This window comes from Otolemur garnettii, unplaced genomic scaffold (genome assembly GCF_000181295.1).
Source record: "Otolemur garnettii isolate 467f Iridium unplaced genomic scaffold, OtoGar3 scaffold00114, whole genome shotgun sequence".
Taxonomy (NCBI): Eukaryota; Metazoa; Chordata; class Mammalia; order Primates; family Galagidae; genus Otolemur; species Otolemur garnettii.
In genome coordinates, this window is record NW_003852509.1 from 4,385,785 (window position 1) to 4,408,838 (window position 23,054).

Below are 23,054 nucleotides of genomic sequence, written 5' to 3' on the forward strand. Positions count from 1 at the left end.
AAAAAAAAAAAAAAAAAATACAATGAAATGAAGAACTATTTTACTGCCAAACTGTCAACCTTAGCTTTGAAGAACATATACTTGATCTCAAGATAAAAGGGGGCATATTGCCACCTGCAGCTCCTTCCTTAGACCACTTGCTCACGTGCTGAGTCACTCTGAACCTGACCCGACAAGCCACTAACTCATTAAGGAAGAGACAAGGGAGCTGGGTTACTACTCTGCTTCTCCCGTGCCCACGTTCAGGCAGGTCCCTCCGGAGACAAAGGCCTCTCCCTACCGTCACTCAGAGCTCACCAGGGTGGTGACCCCTATGCCTACTCCCAGTTTCTCTTCTGTACTTTATATTCAGTTGGGATTTCAGATTATCTGCATGTGGAAGAAACTTTTACACAAACACAGGACATACCAGTGTGCTCAGTAATAGATCTGTGTGTGTATAAATTATCTGTGTTTATATATTATATATTAATTATGTATAATTAATATATTGTATATAATATTATATAATTAATATATTATATATTACTTATTAATATAATGTGTAATATATAATTATCTATATTTATAATTATATACATAATTATCTTGTTCCATTAGCTTTATTTTTTGGATATGTATATATCCAAAAAATTTTATTTTTATATATATAGTATATCCAAAATATAAAGCTAATGGGACATAGGAACAAGACTAATTATTATAAAGTCACTGCATCTACTGTAGAACTGTAGGATTTATCTCCTTGGCAACCTGCATTTTCTTTCTCAGAGGTGAAGGAAGAGGCCACGAGAGACGGCCACCTTCCCCACACGAGATGAGACTGGCCTCCAGCCCCTGACTCGCAGCCCAGACCCAGGAGGCTTACCCTGGGTTTAGCAGCCTCAACTGATACTATGTTTTTTCTTTTGTCAGACAGAGTCTTGCTCAGTCACCCAGATTAGACTGCAGTGGTATCATCATAGCTCACAGCAGCCTCAATCTCCTGGGCTCAAACGATCCTCCCACTTCAGCCTCCTGAATCTCCAGGAACACGAGAGCCCACCACCATGACACGCAGCTAACTTTTTCTATTTTTAGAAACAGGGATGGGGGTCTTGTTCTTTTTGTTTACACTGGTCTTGAACTCTTGCGCTCTAGTGATCCTCCCACCTCAACCCCTGAGACTGCTAGGATTACAGGCATGTGAGCCACCTTGCCTGGCCTGATATTAATGTTTTGTTACAATAAAAGCTGAGGCTTTGTTACGGGAATCCTAAATTATAAGATGAACTTTAAAAATCACTTGTGCTGAGGTTGACATTTCCTATGTGAAAACATTCTCCCAGGTTAACAGATAGACGTATCTCCGAGTTCAGCTCTGAGCCCTGGCTTCATCTTGGTAGGTATGTATTCCACAATAATATAGAAAACTCTCCAGGGGACTTGGAAATGCACTTGGCCTCTCCTTTCCACATGCCACACAGAGCCCATATCACCCACATCTCACCGAGGGCCAGCTTGGCCATCTGCAAGCTGCTGGTCCAGGACTCCTTGATGGCCGGGGTGAAGGTGTTGAACACAGCAGTGAAGAAGGTCGGCCGCCCGGACCTGCCAGGAATGAGACACCATTCACTCTAGACAACGTGCTCCATCCTATGAAATTAAATGACCTTGGCCTGTCTGATATAATCAGCAAACCAAAACAACATGCATATCATAACAAAGAACACCTTTTTTTCTAACATTGGCCAGAAGGTTTTGTTTCAAAGTTACTACTGACTTGTCCTGTTTCCCCGGGAGCTGTAACTGAATTCTGCAACAGTCCGCAGCTCTGATTTCCTCTTCTTTCTTCAAAATAAGTCTTTGTAAACCTGATGTCCAATCATGGGCTACTGACTGGTTTAAGTTCTACAAGAGAAATAAATATGTACATTTTTTTAATTATTAAGGAAAAAAAGAGGACCAGCATAAAAGTAAGGTTGTAATGCAAAAAACTCAGGGAGATAAGAAAAAAAAAAAAAAGAAACCAAAAAACTCATATCTGATTGTGGAAAAGAAACCCTTAGGATTCAGGTCACACATTATAGTGTGGCTGAGCCCTTTCTCAGAATTGACACTCAAGTCTACTTGCAAAAGGAAGAAAAGTTATAATTAAACAGTTTCACCTTATCCAAAATAACAAAAAATGTACAATCAGATCAATTCTTTTTTTTTTTAGAGACAGAGTCTCACTTTATCGTCCTTAGTAGAGTGCCATGGCGTCACAGCTCACAGCAACCTCCAACTCCTAGGCTTAGGTGATTCCCTTGCCTCAGCCTCCCAAGTAGCTGGGACCACAAGTGCCCACCAGAACGCCTGGCTATTTTTTTGTTGCAGTTTGGCCGGGGCTGGGTTCGAACCCGCCACCCTCGGTATATGGGGCTGGCGCCCTACCCACTGAGCCACAGACATTGCCCAAATCAATCAGACAAATTCTTACAGTCAAAATGAATTCTCCCTTGCGGCAGCACTTGGAGACATAATCAAATACTTACACCATGATTTAGGAGGAAAAAATAGAATCTTAAATCAAACTGTTTCCATTATTACCTGATAGTTTCCTTTAAGGTTTCCTATCAGTTGACTGATTTGGCCAATGACATTTAAGTCATGCAACAAGTTCTGCAAATCTTGATACAGTTGTCCTGGCCCCATGTAAACTTTGTCTAAGAAGTAAAGAGACAAAGGAATACAAAGGTGAAGCCCTGGCCACTCCACTGCTGGAGGGGAGAAAACACTATAGTAAATACCAGTTAATTTTTTTTTTTTTTTAGTTGGGGAGATCTAGAACTTTAAAAAAAAACAGATATTCTCAAGCATTTAGTAATTTTTCCTTTCCTAACTTTTATTTTGCAATAATTGTAGACTTACTGAAAAGTTGTCTAAAATGGCGCAAAGAGCCGCCCCTGAATGCCCTTCACCCCGCTCCCGGGAGGTTAACCCCTTCCATAAACACAGTATGACTGTCAAAACCAGGAAATTACAGTGAGATGGCGCAATGAACTCGTCTGCAGACCTTATTCAAATTTCACCCGTTTCCCCACCAACGTCACTTCTCTGGTTCTGGATCTAATCCAACTTGTCACGTCTCCTAAATCTCCTCCAATCTGAGAGAGTCCCCTGATCTTTCCTCCCCTTTCTTTGTCAGTTTGACTGATGTCTTGTCACTTCTAGTATTTTTTAAACATCATTGATAAAATAGATATTAGCAAGAGACACCTAGAAATAAATGACATATAAATCCGAACTAACTCTCCAACAACTAGGGCCACCCAACATCAACATGAATCCCCACCCCGCCCCCGATCGTTCTTAAAGGTTTTTCTAAGAGGGAATAAAAAGGGCTTGTCTACGATGACTCTGACATGGAGTGACACACGTCCCGGGGTCCCAGGGCCCAGATGAGAATAGCTGGCTTCACGTGGGCCACGGGAGGGGACCTCAGGCCTCTGAGCTTGGTTCTAGCCATTCCTCAATGTTGTGTACCAGAAAGGTGTAACATTTTTATTTGTCAATTAAAAAATAAGTTTTAAACGTATATATATATGTGCTACAACTGATGTGAACTTATCGAGGGAAGGGAGAGAAACACGGTTTTCCCGGGCAGATGTAAGATTCTTCTCTACTGAGATGAAGAGGAATTTCTCTGCCTTTACCCAACGTGGAAAGAAAGTGAAGTTTCACATGTGCGCTCGAGCATGGGATGTGGTTTGCAGAAGGGCACACCAGGGAACACACTACTGTACCACGCAGCGACACAGGACACACTAGTTGCACAGGATGCAGTGTCTACTCACACTTTAGAAAATGACAAAGAGGCTCGGCACCTGTGGCTCAAGCGGCTAAGGCGCCAGCCACATACACCTAGGGTGGCGGGTTCGAATCCCCAGCCCGGGCCTGCCAAACAACGATGGCTGCAACCAAAAAAATGGCCAGGCGCTGTGGCGGGCGCCTGTGGTCCCAGCTACTTGGGAGGCTGAGGCAGGAGACTTGCTTGAGCCCAGGAGTTGGAGGTTGCTGTGAGCGTGATGCCATGGCACTCTACCCAGGGGGATAGCTTGAGGCTCCATCTCAAAAAAAAAAAAAAAAAAAAAAAATGACAAAGAGCAGAACACACAGCAGTGGGTGTTTATCAAATGGCACTTTCCATTTAGGAAATAATTACTTTTATTTTTCTGGCCAAAAATATTGATAAATTTAAAAAATGCAAATCAGATTTTTGTTAGTGTTGATTTCCAGTCATCTACTTGCAAATTTCTGTGTGTTTAAGCTGTGTGAGTCAAGTTCCTTGGTGTTGTTCAGACACAAAAGTGCTACGTTTCTGTAGAAGGGTTTCCCAAGCCTTTCTCACGGACACTGCCCCTGTTTCCATGGAAATCCCTGCCATGCGTTTGAAAATTCAGCGTTTGTCAGCTAAATGGAATCTTGTGTGGCAAACAAGGAGCGGACTGTGCAGCCAAACCACAGCCCAGTACCCACAGAAACCTGGGGGAGGCTCTGGGATTCCCAGTGCCTTGGAGGTTCCTGGAAGATGTGCCCCTGCATGAGCCCCATGCAGAGCTGAGGGAGCTGCAGGGGGAAGGGGGGGGGACCTCCTAAGACATGGGGCCTAGCTGAGCCCTCTCCACCCATGCAGAGCTGAGGGAGCTGTAGGGGGAAGGGGCAGGGGCCTCCCAAGACATGGGCCTAGCTGAGCCCTCTCCACCCTATATGAGGCTCCTTCCACAGCTCCTGCTTGGGCTCTTTGGGGCCCACTCCACCTCATAGCATGCAGGTTTCTAATTGCAAAGGGAATCCCATCTGGGTTCCTGCTAAGCCCCCTGCCCTCCCCAGCAAAGGGCACACACAGGCAGGGCTGGTCCCTTTCCCTTCAGCTGACCACAAATCACATTTCCCTTGAGTTGGAAACACAGCTCAAGTCTGTGGAGTCTTTACACTATACCCAGGGAAGAGCCAACCAGGTGACTCAACCACAGAATTGTGGGTGCTGTGGCCCATCCTCAGGAAGGGGCAGCACACGGCGGGGTCCACTCCCGACAGAGAGATCCTGCTCTGCACAGCTTGCCTGCTGCAAAGCATGTTCTAAAAGCAGCTTCTTGTTTCAATTAGCAGAGTAAAAGATTCCCTCCACCCATCAGGTGCTCAGAGCGAAACCAGGGTACAGACGGGAGCCCTGGGTCAGTGGGACAGAAGGCCACAGTCTTTCTTCCTTATTTGTTTTGTTAATTTGTAGTGCTTTCTTTTCTTTTTTAAATAGTGGTAAGAACACTCAACATGAGATCTATCTCTGAACAGTTTGTGAATGTGCTATACCGTGTTGGTAACCTGAGGCACCAGGAGGCTGGACAGCAGATTGTTAGAACCTATCAGCCCCGAAACGTCTGCCTAGGTGTCTGGATCTCAGCAAGATGAACTTTCGCCTTCTGGGATCGCCATAGTAGGGCGACTGCCAAAGAGACCCTGAGGCTCCTTCGACCAGCCCAGCATGCGTGTGACTCATCTGTGTCACAAGCAATCCTTGTAACCACCTTTGATGGCTACACAGTAGGTCCGGGCAACTTGGACACCAGATATCGGGACGGACAGAGCTCTCCGTGGGGCTGGGGCGTCCTCCCATCTGGGAGGCTGCATTAAGACAAAGCCCAATGAAACTTGTATCATCATAATCTGTTAATGATAAATTATGTTATTTTGAGGTGCCAAAGTACGGTGCCCTGTTTCTATTAAGAAGTGTGCCAGAGCGCACCTGTGCGGGTGCTGGTCAGTCTGTCTCCAACCACCAGGAGCTTCACTGGGGGACTGCAGGGCACAGTACTTGGCTGAGGACAGGCCTACAAAGTATAGACAGCTGGGAAGGTACAGTTTTATTAGAAATTTAGCACTGATTGGTGACTATTTTTCATTTCACTCACTCAACCAAAATTCAATGAAAGCCACTGCATGTGTGCTGGACAGTCAGGAGGGAAACCAGCAAGACTGGCAGCATTAGGAGGAGAAGAATTAACTAAGTAAATTCAGATAAAGCCCCTTACATACTCACTAAGTATGAGTGCCTCAGCTTCTCAAAGGCATTCTCACAATAGGTCACACAAAAAGGCGTTATGGGTCCATGTCAGTAACAGATGAGGGTTGGACACACTGTGCTGAGGCCTGGGTTGAGCCCAGAAAACAGCAGCACAAATGAATGGGAGAACAATTTACCCTTTAAAGTCTCTGTCTCAGCGAGCGTACAAAAAGATGCCCAAGAAAACTGCCTTCACTGAGGCTGTATCTGTTGTGTTTCCATAGAGACACGATACATAAAACCAGTGCAGTCTAAAAAACATAATCGTGTATGTTTTAACCTCTTTTTCAAAGTCCCCTTAACTTAGGATATGACAATAGAGTTCCCAATTCAGAGCAAAGATTTACTCTGCGGTGGAACCGATTTCTCTGTCATAGCCGAGAGTGGTCCACACCCACTGCTTCTCCTCTGCCTTGTCTGGGAGAAGCTCCTGGCAGCACCCAGCTCAGATGGAGCAGCGAACTCACTTTCATCTTTCATGTATTTTAAAAATTGCATTTGTATCCTGAGACGCTACTGTATTCCTTGATCACTTCTAAGAGTTTTGTAGTTGAGTCCCTGGGGTTTTCCAGGTATAAAATCAGAGAAAAAATTTGTTAAAATGGGTTGAATGATCCTGCTTTATGCTTTTTCCTATTGCTGGTTCTGATCTTATTCAAAGTTAGCTCAGTATAAACCATAAATCCATAAATAAGGAGAGGAATAAGAAAATACAATGTGTCTAATATATATACATAGTATCTATTTTATGGATCAAAGTTATAAATAACTATTGGAACATAGGAAGGCAACCTTAATTACCAATACACAGTAAGACTGCTAGAATTGGCCCGGCGCCCATAGCACAGTGGTTATGGCGCCAGTCACATGCGCCAAGGCTGCCAGGTTCGAGCCTGGCCTGGGCCAGCTAAACAACAATGACAACTGCAGCAAGAAAATAGATTGCTAGAATTATACAATACACAAAGGAATTTTTGTTCACAAAACCAAGACACAAGCTTGATTAGCAATCAATATTTTCAAATACGTTAAAAGGATTTCAAAGGACTTTTAACAAGACATTCAATTTGACCTTGAATAAAATTTTAATGAATCATGTCAGTTGGAAAAGCCGTTTCTCTTTCCTGTCTTCCTCCCTGTCCTCTCAAATCAGCCCTCTGTACGTGTCTCATTTTGAAATCTGGAATACAGTTTGGTATTTTGGTTGTTAGTTGAACGGGTTTGATGAAGGCACACACTACTTTACATAGGAAATAGGATTTAGTAGTTAGCAATGAGAGATTAAGAATTGTAATAATACAGCAGAAGAATCAGCCCAGGAGTCAGATCACTAACATGAATGACTCTTAATATTAGAGCAACAAGAGAAGTCAGAGAGATCCCACAGCAAACTGGACAGTGTGTCCCCGCAAATCCAGGTGAGATCAGACGCAGCTAGCAAGGCTGGAAGCTGTAAAAACTGCTTCCTTGCTTCTGAACATATCAGAAACACAATCATCTGAAGGATTAATGCTCATTTAAGACATAAAAAAAGTTCGCTGGAAATTCCTGTTCACTCTGTTTTAACTGGTCCCCAATTCAGGGGCAGAGACCCAAAAGTGAAAAAGTAAATAAAACTCAGCTAGTCTTTATTTGGATTTTTGTAAAAAAAGAAGAAGGAAGAGAAGGAAATGATTTTACACTAAGATTCAAATCTACACTCTGAACAATGTTTAGTCAGAATATTATAAATATTACACAATGCTAAAAACATTTCCAAAGTATTTTGACATCTTTCTCTCCTTTCACCTCAGGAAATTTATGGACAAGCGCTACCTACATGGGGAAACTCAAGTAAAGAGGAATGAAAGTGGCTCCCAGCAACACGAGCTGGTGAGCAGCAGAGCTGAGCTACAGCCGAGGCATGCAGACCCTGCTGTGCTCCACAGGAAGCACAGGGCAGAGAGCACAAGACCCAGGGGAATGAAGGCGTCTGATGGGCAGAGAGCTCAGCAGAAACCCGAAGGTGGCCCAGCAGCAGCTGGAGTAAAGCCAAAGATTAGCAACCAGCCAGGGCTGGTGGCTCACGCTGTAATCCCAGCACTCTGGGAGGCCAAGGTGGTTGCTTGAGCTCAGGAGTTTGAGACCAGCCTGAGCAAGAGTGAGACCCTTGTCTCTAAAATCAGCCAGGTGTAGTGGCGAGCAACTATAGTCCCAGCTACTTGAGAGGCTGAGGCAAGAGGATCATTTGAGCCCAAGAGTTTGAGGTTGCTGTGAGCTGTGATGCCACAGCACTCTACCAAGGGTGAGAAAGTGAGACTCTGTCTCCAAAAATATAAAATAAGAAAAAACCTCGAAGATTAGCAACTGAAGTGGCTCTGTTAGGAAACAAAAAATAAAGATCCTTAATACGCCATTATCCCCAAAGATTTACCACCTTAACCTCTGAGGCTTAGAAACTAGAGCCTCATTGTGTCAGAGCTTAAACTTGCCCCACAGCTTGCAAAAATATTAATGAAATTGTCACTTACGTGGCTTCACGTTAGCAACCACTGCCAGACTCTCGGGTGCGTGCACGATGGGGTACCTGCCGTGCTCCCCAGTTCCCTGATTATTGCCGTATTCTATCACTTCCACGTGCCCAAGGGGAACGCTCCACTTTAGTAAGTACCTTTGGCTGGTGATCGCGTTGCTCTCATGCAAGGTGCTGGAACAACCAGAAGATTATTTTAGAGTCATGGTGGGGCTAAGTTATGGAACAGTATATCCAAGTGAGAAATATTCTAACTGTTGAATTACCATGCTTCTGATTTTCTCATCAACCGTTACCATTTGGTGCCATAATAATTAGATGAGAGGGTAGAACTTTTCACTCTAATCCAGAAAACGCAGGGGAGAACTGCAAAATGACCTATTTCCCAGGGAGCTCTGAGGTTTCCAGAAAAGCTTCAGGGGAGGAAGTTGGGTGCCTACTAATGACTCTCTAGACAAAGGTGCTCAGCCATTCTAAAGGATTCTACGACAGGAAAAGTCTCCCGTGTGGATAGAGATACTCTGTTTCCCCAGAGTTAATGCTAAAATTCTTTACTCTAACATAGTCACATGATAATCATTTTAATCGAATTCAATACTACCATTACATTTCATAATTAAAATATTTGTCGAGTATATAGAAAGTAAATGAATACCCAATACCTATATAAATTATTTCCTGATTTTTATCATAAAATAGGACATATATGCAGAGAGACATAACACACATACATACAATCTAGCAGAAACACCCAGAGCAATCTTTGTGTGGCCCAGGATTCCCCAGCAAACCCAAGAAAACCCAACCCCCCCTTGCAGAAGAAACCAGTATCACTCTTTGTGATAATCATATTTTGCTTTTCTTCAAAATAAACTTTTAAAAATAAAAATAAAATAAATAAAAATGTAGACAAGGATAGCCCAAATGCCAGATGCTGTGCTTTAAACTGAAACACCTGACTCACTGGGGCCAATCTGTCCCCCACCTCCCACTGCCCCAGAGAACCTACCATCTATTACAACATCTGGTCCATGTAGAAGGGGAAGGGGACAAGGGTCTTCAGACACAGTCAGAGGAAAGCTGCATGTTCCCTGGACTAGGGTGTGCCTCCAATTAGCACAGCAGAAAAGCCCACAAATTCTCACCAGAGTTTCCATTTATCCTCTGAATCTAAAACCTCCACTTCTATAGAGAAGTTTTGGAATCAGGATGTCACAGAGCCTATAAAAGGGTTCCTGGAGGCTATTTTAACATTTTTGCCTAAATAAAGGGGGATCCTCATTGTACCAGCTTCAGGCAGCGCTGCTAAAAACCTCATGCTGACAAGTATCAGGGTGACTGAGCTGTCACTCACTCCCACTTTGTAAAAAAATGTCACGTTATCCTTGGGGAGGGAGGGCAGGACCTCACCTCCGGCAACAAGCCCAGCTGGGTTTCTTTTAAAATATCGATCTCTACTCATCTCTGAAGTACATCATTCCTGTCAGCTGGATAGTTTTAAGCCTAACTAGACCTGCAAAAGAGCCACATCTTCACGGCCACTCTTCCAGTGTCCTGTGGGTCTGCAGCAGCGGCCAGCCTTCCCACCACATCTAGACAAACACTGGTTACAAATGAGGAAAAGATTCAACAATAATCAGTTACAGGAGCACAGAACTTCGCTCACCTCCCTCATCCATCTCTCACCCCGTTTTTCCCAGGTGCTCAGAATGGGTGTTAATGTCCCAGAAGAGGGAGCTGCGTGGATCCAGCTGTGCTCAAGGCCAGCTAAGAACTAACAGGAGTTCTGTGGAAAGGGGCCTTCAAGATAACAAGCTTGGAAACCATTCCGTTAAGTAACTTACTAGTCTCTACAAGCAGAAGCACCTGCTGATATCTTAACTAGGAAAATAGGACAGCCATCGTACTCCTAACACTCGGTCCCTGAACTCCTCCCCAGCGCTGCCCAGTCTGGGCCCTTCACAGCAGCCCTCATGCATCTCCACAGCCCGATGTAAGGAGAGCGGGTGCGGCCACATCCAGGGCCATGAAGGCCCAGCCCTGGCTATGAAGCTGACCAACAGGACTCTTGGTTTTACAAGAGGGTGCCCATCAGAAGGGGCACATTTTCCAGGCTTATATTGTAGCTGCCACAAAGTAAGTGAGGTGGATGAGAAATAGGAATAAAAGCCAGCGGCTGCTGCACAGTCTGAGCACCAAGTCCTGGGCAGCTTTTCAGTGACCACTCCTACTTCACTACCACAACCCCATGAGAGCACATCATTGCTGCACTGTGATTGCACAGGGGCGTCTGAGGTGCAGACAGAGTGGACAACTTCTCCACACTACAAGAGGCAGGGCTGGGCTCCACTCTGCAGTCTGACAGCCGGCAAGGGTGAGCTCCTCCGAGCTGATCTGCATGACCTCCCTACCTGGGACTCTGATACAGTGGTGAGGAGGGCGGCAGGTGCCTGTGACAGCAAGTGAAGGGGTATGCTTGGCTCAGTTTTTTGTTTAAAATAGTCGGTCACTGCCACCAGCAACCCAGAGGATCCTGTATCCAGCTAAACTGAGTTTCATCTGTGATGGAGAAATCAAATGCGTTACCAACATTCACATGTTGAGGAAATTTATCATAACTAAACTTGCTCTCCAGGAAATACTCAGACCCATTTTCCATAATGACCAGCACAGTGGTCTACCACCAAAGTAAACTCACCCAGAATTTATCAAACAAAACCTAACTTCCACAGTGGTGAAAGAATTAAAAGTATCCACTGGACCTTTGAAAAACATGACAACCAAAACACTACCATACCTATCAATTCTCTCAATTACTGTGAATGGCTGAAGTATGAATGTTTTTACAACAACAAGTAAGTAAGCAAGGAGACAGTTATGTTAGTCAGTTAGATGTAAGCATTCCACATTGCATATCAAATAGCACATTGTACCCCATAAATGCATTAATGTACACAGTTATCATTCAATAAAGCATTAAAAAATAAAATATCAAGCACTGAAATAGTATCACCTATACAAAATCTCCCCAAAACTAAAAGTCCAGGACTAGATGGCTTCACATCAGAATTCTACCAAACTTTCAAAGAGGAACTAGTACCTATGTTACATAACCTTTTCCAAAACAAGGAAGGAATCCTCCCCAATACACTCTATGAAGCAAATAAGGACCCAACAAAGAAAGAAAATTATAGACCAATATCATTAATGAATATCGATGCAAAAATATTCAATAAGATCCTAGCAAACTGAATTCAATGATACATCAAAAAAATTATACACCACAATCAAGGTGGTTTTATCCCAGGGTTACAAGGTTGGTTCAACATACGTAAATCTATAAATATAATACACCACACAAACAAAATAAAAAACAAAGACTTTATTATTCTATCAATTGATGCAGAAAAAAGCTTTTGAGAATACCCAGAATCCTTTCATAATTAGAATACTTAAGAAAATAGGCTAAGATGGGACCCTTCTTAGTCTGATAGAGGCTATCTACAGCAAACTCACAGACAATATCATATTAAATGGAGTAACCCTGAAAACATTTCCACTCAGATCAGGAACTAGGCAAGGATGCCCATTGTCACCACTGCTGTTCAACATAGTAACCGAAGTCCTAGCCATGGCAATCAGGCAAGAGAAGGGTATTAAGGGTATTCAAAGGAGGTCAGAGGAGGTCAAACTCTCACTCTTCGCAGATGGCACGATTTTTACCTGGAAAACCCCAGGGACTCAACTATAAAGCTCTTATAAGTGATTGAGGAATACAGCACTGTCTCAGGATACAAAATCAATACTTAAAATCAGTAGCTTTTATATATGCCAACAATAGTCAAGCTGAAAATACAGTCAAGGACTCTATTCTTTTTATAGTAGTGCCAAAGAAGATGAAATACCTGGGAATTTATCTAACAAAGGAAGTGAAAGATTTCTATAGTGAGAACTATGAAACCCCGAGAAAAGAAATAGCTCAAGATGTTAAGAAATGGAAACACATACCATGCTCATGGGTGGAAAGAATCAACATTATTAAAATGTCCATATTACCCAAAGCAATCTACAGATATAATGCAATCCCTATCAAAGCACCAACGTCATACTTTAAAGAACATTAAAAAATAGTACTTCACTTTATAGGGAATCAGAAATAAAAACAAATCAGGATGAGGGCGCCTAGCTCACTGGTTAGGCCTCCAGCCATGTGCACTGGGGCTGGTGGGTTCAAACCTGGCCTGGATCTGCTAAACAAAACAAACAAAACAAAATAAAAACAAATCAGGAGGCATCACATTATCAGACTTCACATTATAATATAAATCTATAGTATCAAAACAGCATGATACTGGCACAAAAATAGAGATGTAGATCTATGGAACAGAACAGAGAATCTAGAAATGAACCCAGCCACATATCGTCATTTGACCTTTAAGCCTAACAAAAACATACCTTGGAGAAAAAATTCCCTATTTAACAAATGTTGCTGAGAGAACTGGCTGGTGACCTGTAGAAGACTGAAACTGGACCCTCACCTTTCACCATTAACAAAAATTGATTCTCACTGGATAAAAGATTTAAACTTAAGACATTAAAGTATAAAAATACTAGAAGAGAGTGCAGGAAAAACTCCTGATGATATTCGCCTGGGAAAATATTTTATTAGGAGGACCTCCCCCCCCAGCAACTGAAAAAACACCAAAAATATATTACTGGGATCTGATCAAGCTAAAAAGCTTTTGCACAGCTAAGGGCATTACAACGAAAGCAGACAGCCTTCAGAATGGGAGAAGATTTTTGCAGGTTATGTTTCCAACCAAGGTCCGATAACTAGAACCCACAGAGAATGCAAACTAATCAAACAACCCATTTCTTTGTGGGCAAGAGACTTGAACAGAAACTGTTCTGAAGATGACAGGTGCATGGCCTACAGACACATGAAAAAATGCTCATCATCTTTAATCATCAAGGAAATGCAAATCAAAATCACTTTGAGATACCATCTAACTCCAGTAAGATTAGCCCACAACACAAAATCTCAAAACAGCAGATGCTGGCATGGATGTGGAGAGAAAGGAACACTTCTACACTGCTGGTGGGACGGCAAACTAATACGGTCTTTTTGGAAACAAGTATGGAAAATCCTCGAGGAACTAAAAGTTGACCTACTGTTTGATCTTGCAAACCATTGCTAGGTATCTACCCAGATGAACAAAAATCATTTTACACAAAGACATTTGCACCAGAATGTTTACTGCAGCCTAATTCATAATAGCCAAGTTGTAAAGGCAGCCCAAATGTCCATCAGCCCATGAATGGATAAACAAATTGTGGCATACGGGTATTATGGAATACTACACAGCCATAAAAAGAGGGAGACTTTGCGTCTTTTATGCTTATGTGGGTGGAGCTGGAACATATTCTTCCTAGTAAAGTATCTCAAGACTGGGGAAAAAGTATCCAATGTACTCAATACTGTTACAAAGCCAATATATAAATATTTACACATTCATACAAATGATAAAACACAAAGATAGTACAGAAAGAAAGAGGGGAGAAGAGGAAAAGGAGAGGGGAGATGGGGGAGGGGGAGGGGATGGAGGAGGGCTGGTGGAAGGAGGGTATTTGGCTGGATGTCACCTGTTGTGCACAATGCAAGGGTGCATTTCAAAACAACTAAGAGTATATTATAAATGTCTTACCATAAAAACGAGTAAGTGAGGTGATGGTTGTGTTAATTAGTTTGATTTAAGCATTCTACATTGTCTAACAAATCATCACATTGTACCTCATAAAGGTATACAGTTATGATTTAATAAAAATTAAGTTAAAAAATAAATAAAATAGTCTGTCGTTCTGCCAAGGTCCATGGTATAGACATGCCCTTCTGGAGTTCAAGCTGCTGACAATTTGGCCACTGGCTCCCAGATGGAATATTTAACAACTGACTCTCGCAAGACAGCACCACTGAGCTGGCACCACTTCAGCCGTCAGCAGGTATTATTTTCTACAACCCCTAGAGCCTTATGTGTAATTTTATATCAATTCCCTATAATCTATCTATACTTGAAGATCCTTTAACTTCTCAAATATCTTTGACTTACTATAGGATTCTATGTGTTGGAGAACAATTCCGATGTCAAACTATTTTAAATGAAAGAATTGGCCTAGGCACGGTGGCCCACACCTATAATCCTAACACTCTGGGAGGCCAAGGCAGGAGGATAGCTTGAGCTCAGGAGTACGAGACGAGCCTGAGCAAAAGCAAGACCCTGTCTCTACTAAACAACAGAAAAATTAGCTGAGGGTACTCCCAGCTTCTTGGGAGGCTGAGGCAGGAGAATTATTTGAGCCCAGGAGTTTGAGGTTGCTGTGAGCTAGGCTGAGGCCCCGGCAGTCTAGTGCAGGTGATAGAACAAGACTCTCTCTCAAAAAAACTAAACAAAACAAAGCAAGCAAACAAACAAAAACATCTGCTAAAATATTACTCATTTTCTTGGTTTACATCAAATATGAATATATCCAATTTAATTATATAAGAGAAGTGCTGGCTTGGCGCCTGTGGCTCAAGTGGCTAAGGCACCAGCCACATACACCTAAGGTGGCAGGTTTGAATCCAGCCCGGAACTGCCAAACAACAATGATGGCTGCAACCAAAAAATAGCCGGGTGTTGTGGCGGGCGCCTGTAGTCCCAGCTACTTGGGAGGCTGAGGCAGGAGACTCGCTTGAGCCCAGGAGTTGGAGGTTGCTGTGAGCTGTGATGCCATGGCACTCTACCCAGGGGGACAGCGTGAGGCTCTGTCTCAAAAAAAAAAAGAAAAGAAAAGAAAAGTGCTAATAAATATATATAGAGAGAAGAAGCTCTCTATATATAGAGAGAGGAATTTAAAAATGGCCATTTTTAAAAATAGAACTGTAGAATGATTTAAGATAGTTATTAAACAGTTCAATTTAGTTTCTGGCTCTAATATCAGCCTTTTTAAAAAAGCAGATAAACCTCTGTGGATCTCACTTCTACCAGCAGTGACCTGGAGACATACCGAGTCCATTTCAAAATGCGCTGTTTGTGATAAGGGTTCCTTCCATCTCACCACTACGTCCCAGCACAGAGAATTAACACAGTCACGCATGTGCTCTTACACACAGACGGCATGCGACTACGAGACTAACAAGGGCAGCGCCTCCTTACCGCGAGCTGACCGTGGCACACATCAGCACATCGTTTAACATGAAGACGCGGCGTTCTTTGGTTTTAGTGATCTCTCCCCTGTCGTTGTAAACCGTTTCTATCATATCATCAGATCGAATGAGGTATCGGTTTCCACTGCTGAGAAGCTAAATATATTCGAAATAATACTCAATACGGTTACCACAACTACAGTTACCAAAAAAAAGAAAAAGGATGAGGAAAAAGTCTTGCAAAATATAAGAGTTTACGGCGTCACAGTTCTATAGGTGTTTTTCTTTAAAGAGAATCCATACAGTCCCCTCACACTGCATGGACCACGCGGCCTTCTGCAAGTGACTTTAGAAATGTTTCACAGACATCAATGTTTGCAGCTACCCTTCACCTGGAAGGAGTCTCACTCTCCCAAAGAGCACAGCTCTGTGGCTGTAAGGAACGATTCCTTCCTCTTCACCTACGATTCTCCAAACTTCCCTGCACATGAGGTTCATCCCTGGTAGACTGTCACGGCCCCGTCAACCGTTCATACCCATAACACCAGCTCAACCGGGCACAGTTGTATGAGGAAGGAATTATTTTGTAATCTTACTTTTCCCAAAGCAAATGTAATTGTGTAGGCATCTTAGCTTCTTAGAATATGCCGTATTTTATTTCTCTGGGCCAAACAAAATACCATCGGTTCTTTGGAAAGATGCTTCATATCAACCAATGAAACAATACAACTGTGGAATCTGTCCTCCTGACAATGACCCAGCCAACAGGCCCTCCACCCAGTGATCTGATCCCACATCTACGCCCGCCGCCTGGCACACGGCATCGGTGGAGACGCCACCTCACTGCTGGATTTTCCTGACACACTCCCCAAAGAATGTGGCCGTGAATGCATTTATGCCACGTTCAGCTACCTGCCCTCACGTCTCCCTGAGCCTCTGCACCTCCTCTGTCCCCCTTGGTGTATTCAGATTGTAAATAACAAAAACTATGTCGAGAATATAACTGGGATGCAATTTTCTGCTTATACAAATTTCTACATAAATCATTTGGAGAATGAGGGAAAACCCGTGGTTTATAATATATTACCATGAAGTTCTCATATGCCAGTGTGAGGGAGAAAATGACCTCTATGGACAAAAATCAAAGGCGACTTTAGCAACGACGACTACTCTATATAGTAATTTAATACAGCTCAGATAAATTAACACCTCCCTGTGGACCAGGCCTACACAAAGTCAGAGAACTGCAGCAGGAAAATGATTTGTAAACATAAAGCTGAAAACCAGCCTTGCAGAGGGACTGGCTTCCTACCGTGTTCACTTCACTTTCCATGACAAATACAGCTTAGTCCACACACGTGCCGATATAAGCAGAAATGTATGGAAATGTGTAGAGCTTTGATTAACACTATCGAAAATGAATACAGTATCATGAAAGTAAAATTAAGATATAAGAGTTGCTCTTTGCCTTTCTGGGGGTCCTGGATCCATCTGAGGATCTAAGGAATCCATGAACCTCTTTCCGAAGGAACTGCAGACAGGTGGTTTTGCACACAATTCCCAGTGGCTGCTGCCAGCACTTCTCCATCAACACTCAATGAAAAACTCTGGGCCAAAGCAATTATTCCAGACGTTTCAAAAGATTAGTTACAAATGGATGAATAGCAATGCTTATTAGCACAAAGCAAAAATAATTTCAGAAGAGAGGTGAAAAAAATCTGTCTTAACCTTGTTCAGGTATTTTTCGTTAATGGCTTTTGCTATTTGTTTAATTTCACAGCGTTGATCAGCATCTCTTTTTCTTTCATTTAATTTCTCTGCTAATGTTTCCAGCTCTGTCAGAGCCATCTGAAGAGGCAGTCTGTCAGGATGTCCTCGGGGTGTGTTCTTCAGCATGTCCTGTGAGCAAAAAGGTAGAGTGGTGGGCGGTTACCAAGCGCGTGTAACTCCTACGATCAACCACGTCTCAACCACGTCGCCTGGAAACTGACAACTGGAAAGAGGCAATGACATCAGTTATTCTGGGGAAAAAGAAAGTAAGCACTTGGGAAAGGATAACAGACTGAGTCACAACTTGGCTGAACATTTCGGCAACTCATTTTGCAAAAACAAAATCTAAAAAATAGCATTGTACAATGAAGGGCACACTAAATACGAATGTGGCACAAGCTCAGAGATATTTTGCTCTCTGTAACCATGTTCCAGATAATAATTAGATTGTTTTTCTCAGTTGAGCCAGACCAAGAAACTCAGGCATCGATGGTCCAGCTACTTTTTACAGAAACTCAGTTTCCCAGTGTCAAACGTGCATCAGTTTTGCAGTGCCGACTGCCTTACCGCAGTGTCAATTGACAGAACAGGGCCTCTCCTGGTGCCTCCACTTCATATGGATAAAGAAGTCTGATTTCAGGACAACAAAGCTGCCCTGTAGGATGGTACGGTGGCCAATACATCATGTGCATTTGTCTAAACCCACAGGCTGTGCAGCACCAGGGCAGAGCCCTCATGTAAACTGTGGGCCCTGGGAGGTAGGAGTATGTCCATGTAGATTCATCATCCAAACAGGTGCACAGCGGGTGTGGGGGGTTCTGTACAAGTAGCCAGAGGGGTACAGGGGGAGGCACTGAACCTTCTTCTCAAATGTGCACTGAACCTAAAAATGCACTGAAAACATGGTCTTAAAAGAGAAAGGAATCTGCGTCCTCTCTCCGCCCACCCGTGAAGGAAGCTGCGTCCTCTCTCCGCCCACCCTGAAATTTGCAATGGGGGGCGGGGGCAGAAGTGGTTGTATATAAACTGACCTAACTCTGTGGCTGCGGGTTTAGAAGAACATGCCCAAAAGTGTTTTGGAACCCAAATTCTTGCGTCTGTTATAACTGGATTTCCAAGTTGAAGGATGTTCCTTCTCAGTGAATTTAAGTATTTAGAGGCAAGGAAGAAAAAATAAATATAAAAGGAAAGAGTGTAACAAGTACTTACAACAACAAACTTTTAAGCTTTGGGCTGTAGATAATGGACAGGCATGAAAGTCCTCCAAGGCCCTTGCCTGCAACGTTTCCACCAGCTGCCTCTTTCCTGGCTTCACTGCCCAGAGGACAAGGAGCAACCCAGCACCTTTCCAGCTGGGTCTGCCAGGCAGGTCATTAGCATCCCCAAGCCTCAGTCCCTAAGGCGTAATAAGGAACACCCCCAGGGGGCTGTCCAGGGCCAGACGGAGGCAAAGGAGCTGCGCATTGCAGGACCCACACAAACGACCAGCAGGTGCAGCCGTCGCCCCTCAGGATGGCCCCGTGGACAGACAGGGGCTCTTTTCTGTGGCTTTCACTCTCCACTGTTCTGGCTCCAACAGCCCTTCCCACCCTTTCCACTTAAAAGAATATGTAGGGCGTCTAAAAAGTCACCTCTAAAGTAGCTATAGAGATGGAAAACAGGGAATTGTAGCTAAATGTACCTTTATTTACAAAATATTCATTATAAATTTTACAAAATATTCTCAATATTCTCTACATGCTGGCCACACCTTTGTAAAATTCGATAACACACCTCCATGTAGATGCCTTACCCCTCTGACCACCTGTAACTGCCCAGACAGAGAAGAGGGCCCTGAGAGGTGGCTACTGCCCCATGGATAAGTCACAGCAGAGACAGCAGCCGGCCTGGGAAGCCGGCTTGAGCTTGTGAGCCCTTACCTGGAGCAGGAGGATGAACTGCGGGAACCTCTGCACAGGCCTTGTCATCAAGCTGTAGAGAGTGACCCGGTCAGGACTGGCCTCTTGGCGCTGCTGCAGAGGAAGACACCAGCTCACCAGGCTGTGGGGCACAGTGCCCTCTGCCAGGACACCCTCCTGCCCAAGATATGCTCCTGCCCAGGATGCCTTCCTACCCTTAGTGCCCTCTGCCAGGATGTCCTCCTGCCCAAGATACACTCCTGCCCAGGACACCCTCCTGCCAAGCCACAAGCCACAAGCCACCCTCCTACCTACCCTTGGTGCCCTCCTGCCAGGCCACCTGCCAGTCCAGGACACCCGCCTGCCCACGATGCCCTCCTGCTCTTGGTGCTCTCCTGCCTGGGATCCCCCATGACTCAGGACAATCAGGAAGGAACTCCCAGCTACTCAAGAACCTATACCTCATCTTTAACTGGAAGAAATTTTACCAAACCTCTTTCAAAATACTCTGTGCACCTGTGCTGGGGAGAATCTGCCACTCTCATGAAGGGGCCAAACCTCACACTTGGGCTTAGCTCTGGCGGATTCCAGGGCTGTAAGGGGTGTCTGTGTTCTGACCACTCAGCCCAGGGGGTGGCCGCCTCTCCCTGCAGGAAGGAGATGCCAGGTGGCCCTGGACCTTCGCTACCTGAGGCCACTGGGCAACGCTGACCTGGAGCAGCACCCGTGTGTCTTCAGCTCCCTGGCTGCAGAGCAGCACTGGCAACAAAGGGCCCTGCCCAGCATGGCCTGGCCCCTCAGCTCCCCAGGCATCAGGCTCTGAGGTGCCTCCAGGCTGTGAGATAAGGTCAGAGTTCATCCTCCCAGGCAGCTGGTGAGCTGAGGGGTGGGCACTGTGGTCACAACACTGGACATAAACAAACCCTCAGAGGAGATGCATTGTTAACTCAGTCCCTGCTGTCTTTCCCTGAGAGAAGGAAATGTGGCCATAGCACCCAGGACAGGGAGCTTGCAACTCTGCACGAGGGGGCTGTTGCCTAATCCCTCAGCAAACCTGGATGGGGCCCTGGATGGAGAGTGCAGGACCCAGTGCAGCAAGCATGGGACCCCTGCTGAGTGGGAGCGGGGAGGGGGCATAGTCCAGCCCAGAGGACATTGCTGTGGGCAAGAATACAGCCCAGGTAGCCTTAGCTGCAGTGCCCAGGAAGACAGCCCATGCTCAAGAACACTTTGTCCCAAGGTTTTCTAATGTAAATGAGGGCCTCGCAAAGCAGACAGAGCCAGCAGTTGGGGCTTTGAAGCCTGAATTCAGCCTGCTTTCCGTGCGGCAACCCTTCCTCTCACAGCCTCTGACCTACATCTTAGGACTGGGGAAGGCTCCCCTCACCGCAGAGTGGGAGGGACCTCAGGAGGAACAAAGCCATGCCTGGGCCAGCTGGAATCTAGACGTGGGTTTTTATTACTCCTGAGGTAACGCTGAAGGACACCAAGGAATAGGTAATTTCAGACCAGATCTTGACCTTCTTTCTTCCCGTCCGTCTACACACTTAAGGATGTGCAAATTAAAGGTGTGTTGGAAAAGCCACACTGGGACCTCAAATTTGTTTTCCTTTGTGCCTTTAAACCTGTGGCTGGTACTGAGACCTTACGCACTGAGAGGCAAGATTCAGCACGCTGTGATTGTGCAGTATTTTGAGCTGGACCTTGGGCTGTCCTCCTGGGCACTGCAGCTAAGGCTACCCGGGCTGTCCTCCTGCCCACAGCCATGTCCTCTGGGCTGGACTAGGCCCCCTCCCCGTCTCCCACTCAGCAGGGCTCCCACGCGTGCTGCACTGGGTCTCACACCCTCCATTTAGCAGATATTAAGACACAGATTTTTTTAAATGTGCTTACCTTTAAAAATTCAAGAAAAGCAGGCTTCGTAGCACATGTTTTCTTGAGGACTGCCACAGCGGTGCTAAAATTGTTCACATATTCGCTGTAAGCATCAAGGACCATGGATTTAGAAAACTGAAACACAGGAAATCAAGGAGGAAGGTACTTGTGAGTACAAACGTTCTCTTTTATAATTTAAAAAATTTGCTCTCGGAGGCTGAGATGGGTGGATTGCTTGAGTTCGCAAGTTCCAGACCAGCCTGAGCAAAAGCAAGACCCTGTCTCTACTAAAAGAAATTTTTTAAAACCTGAGGTGAGAGGATCACTTGAGCCCAAGAGCTGGAGGTTGCTGTGAACTATCATACCAAGGCGCTCTACCCAGGGTGACAGCTTGAGACTCTACCTCAAAAAAGATAAATTAAATAAAAATTTAAAAGCTCCAGGCAGAATTTTAAAAAAATAAAAAGATTTGAAACCTGCTCCCAAATGCCCTTCCAGCCACTGCAATACTCTCACAGGATGAAACTTTATCCCGGCCATGTGATTTTTCCTTTAGCCTCGTCAAGAATGGTCTAGATGGCTTGCTGGACCACTTTTGTAAACTCCAGTGCAGTTTTGGGCATCTCTGTTCAAAACCATGGTAATCTGGGGTTGAAACGGCTCCTGACCACAGAGAAATACAGATGGTGATCACAGGCAACCTTCTTTAAATTCCTGCCAAGCCTCACTTGGTGAGCTCCAATTCCAGGACTCCAAGTGAGACTGCCAGGTAATTCATGTAATGCAGCCCCAGGATCCTCAGAAACCAACACTGGCCACTCCCTGCAGGTACGCTGGAGGGGTGAGCCCATCTCCCAGGCCCCACAGACATTTATTTCCCAAAACACAGAGGTTTTAAGAGGCAGAAACATCTGCCCTTGATGTCAGAGAGTAAAAAATGTATTCCGTGTTATATTCCTAAAATGCTACAATTCCTCTAGGACAGACAGGCAGACAACAGCATCCACAGAAAGATCTGATGTGACTCACTGATGGAGGAATGCTCTCATCTAAATTATGTGTTTTAGAACAAAAGATTTCTTTTTCTGTTTTAAAATGTTGGCAAGATAAATATTTAAAGACTAGAGACAGAATTGTAGTTACTACATAAAATAGCCCAAAAATGCTATAATAAGATAAATATCCAATATTTCTCTTTTTTGTTTTTTTTTCATAACATCTATGAAGGGTATTATGCAAATATTTTAGTAAGAATGTTGTGTCCATGTTCTACTCAAAATGTCCTACAACTTACACATTTCATCAAGAGCACATGTGAATAATTTAGAAAAAATAAACACTTTCATGTATCATTATTACAGCATTCATTTAAGTACACTTTAAAAACACTTGCAAGCTTACATCCTTTTGATACCATTATTATCTTAAGTAATTACAGAAATGGATCTGTTTTATCCAGAATCTCCTACATTTAGAAAGAAATCTAACCAAAATATGATGTATATAATTCACACTCGGAGGAGAGATAAAATGACTCAAGACTGCCAATGCAGAAGCTTCGTGCGGGGGCTTCTGGGCAGCAACTGCTCCTCCCACCAGGAAACGCTGGTGCAAGCTGTTGCAACATCATGTTCCTGTGTCTCCACGCAGGGTCCAACGTCTGTGTCTACACAGCAAAAAACTCTAAATCAAAGAGCAAAGTTTGAGGAAACATATTTTCCCCGAATGTGT

General features: G+C 44.2%; 1 protein-coding gene across 2 annotated transcripts in view; it reads right to left on the reverse strand.

Annotated features, from left to right (window-relative positions):
- The window catches only part of ARHGEF10 (Rho guanine nucleotide exchange factor 10), a 95,674-nt gene that overhangs the window by 35,924 nt on the left and 36,696 nt on the right, over positions 1-23,054 (reverse strand). For both annotated transcript variants that reach the window (XM_012809852.2, XM_023517584.1), the window contains 8 exons: positions 21,342-21,458; positions 19,470-19,562; positions 17,509-17,679; positions 15,791-15,936; positions 8,596-8,771; positions 2,572-2,687; positions 1,763-1,890; positions 1,490-1,590 (listed from right to left, as the gene is read on the reverse strand). In XM_012809852.2, the coding sequence (XP_012665306.1) occupies positions 1,490-1,590; positions 1,763-1,890; positions 2,572-2,687; positions 8,596-8,771; positions 15,791-15,936; positions 17,509-17,679; positions 19,470-19,562; positions 21,342-21,458 (1,048 nt within the window). The remainder of the gene's footprint in view (positions 1-1,489; positions 1,591-1,762; positions 1,891-2,571; positions 2,688-8,595; positions 8,772-15,790; positions 15,937-17,508; positions 17,680-19,469; positions 19,563-21,341; positions 21,459-23,054) is intronic.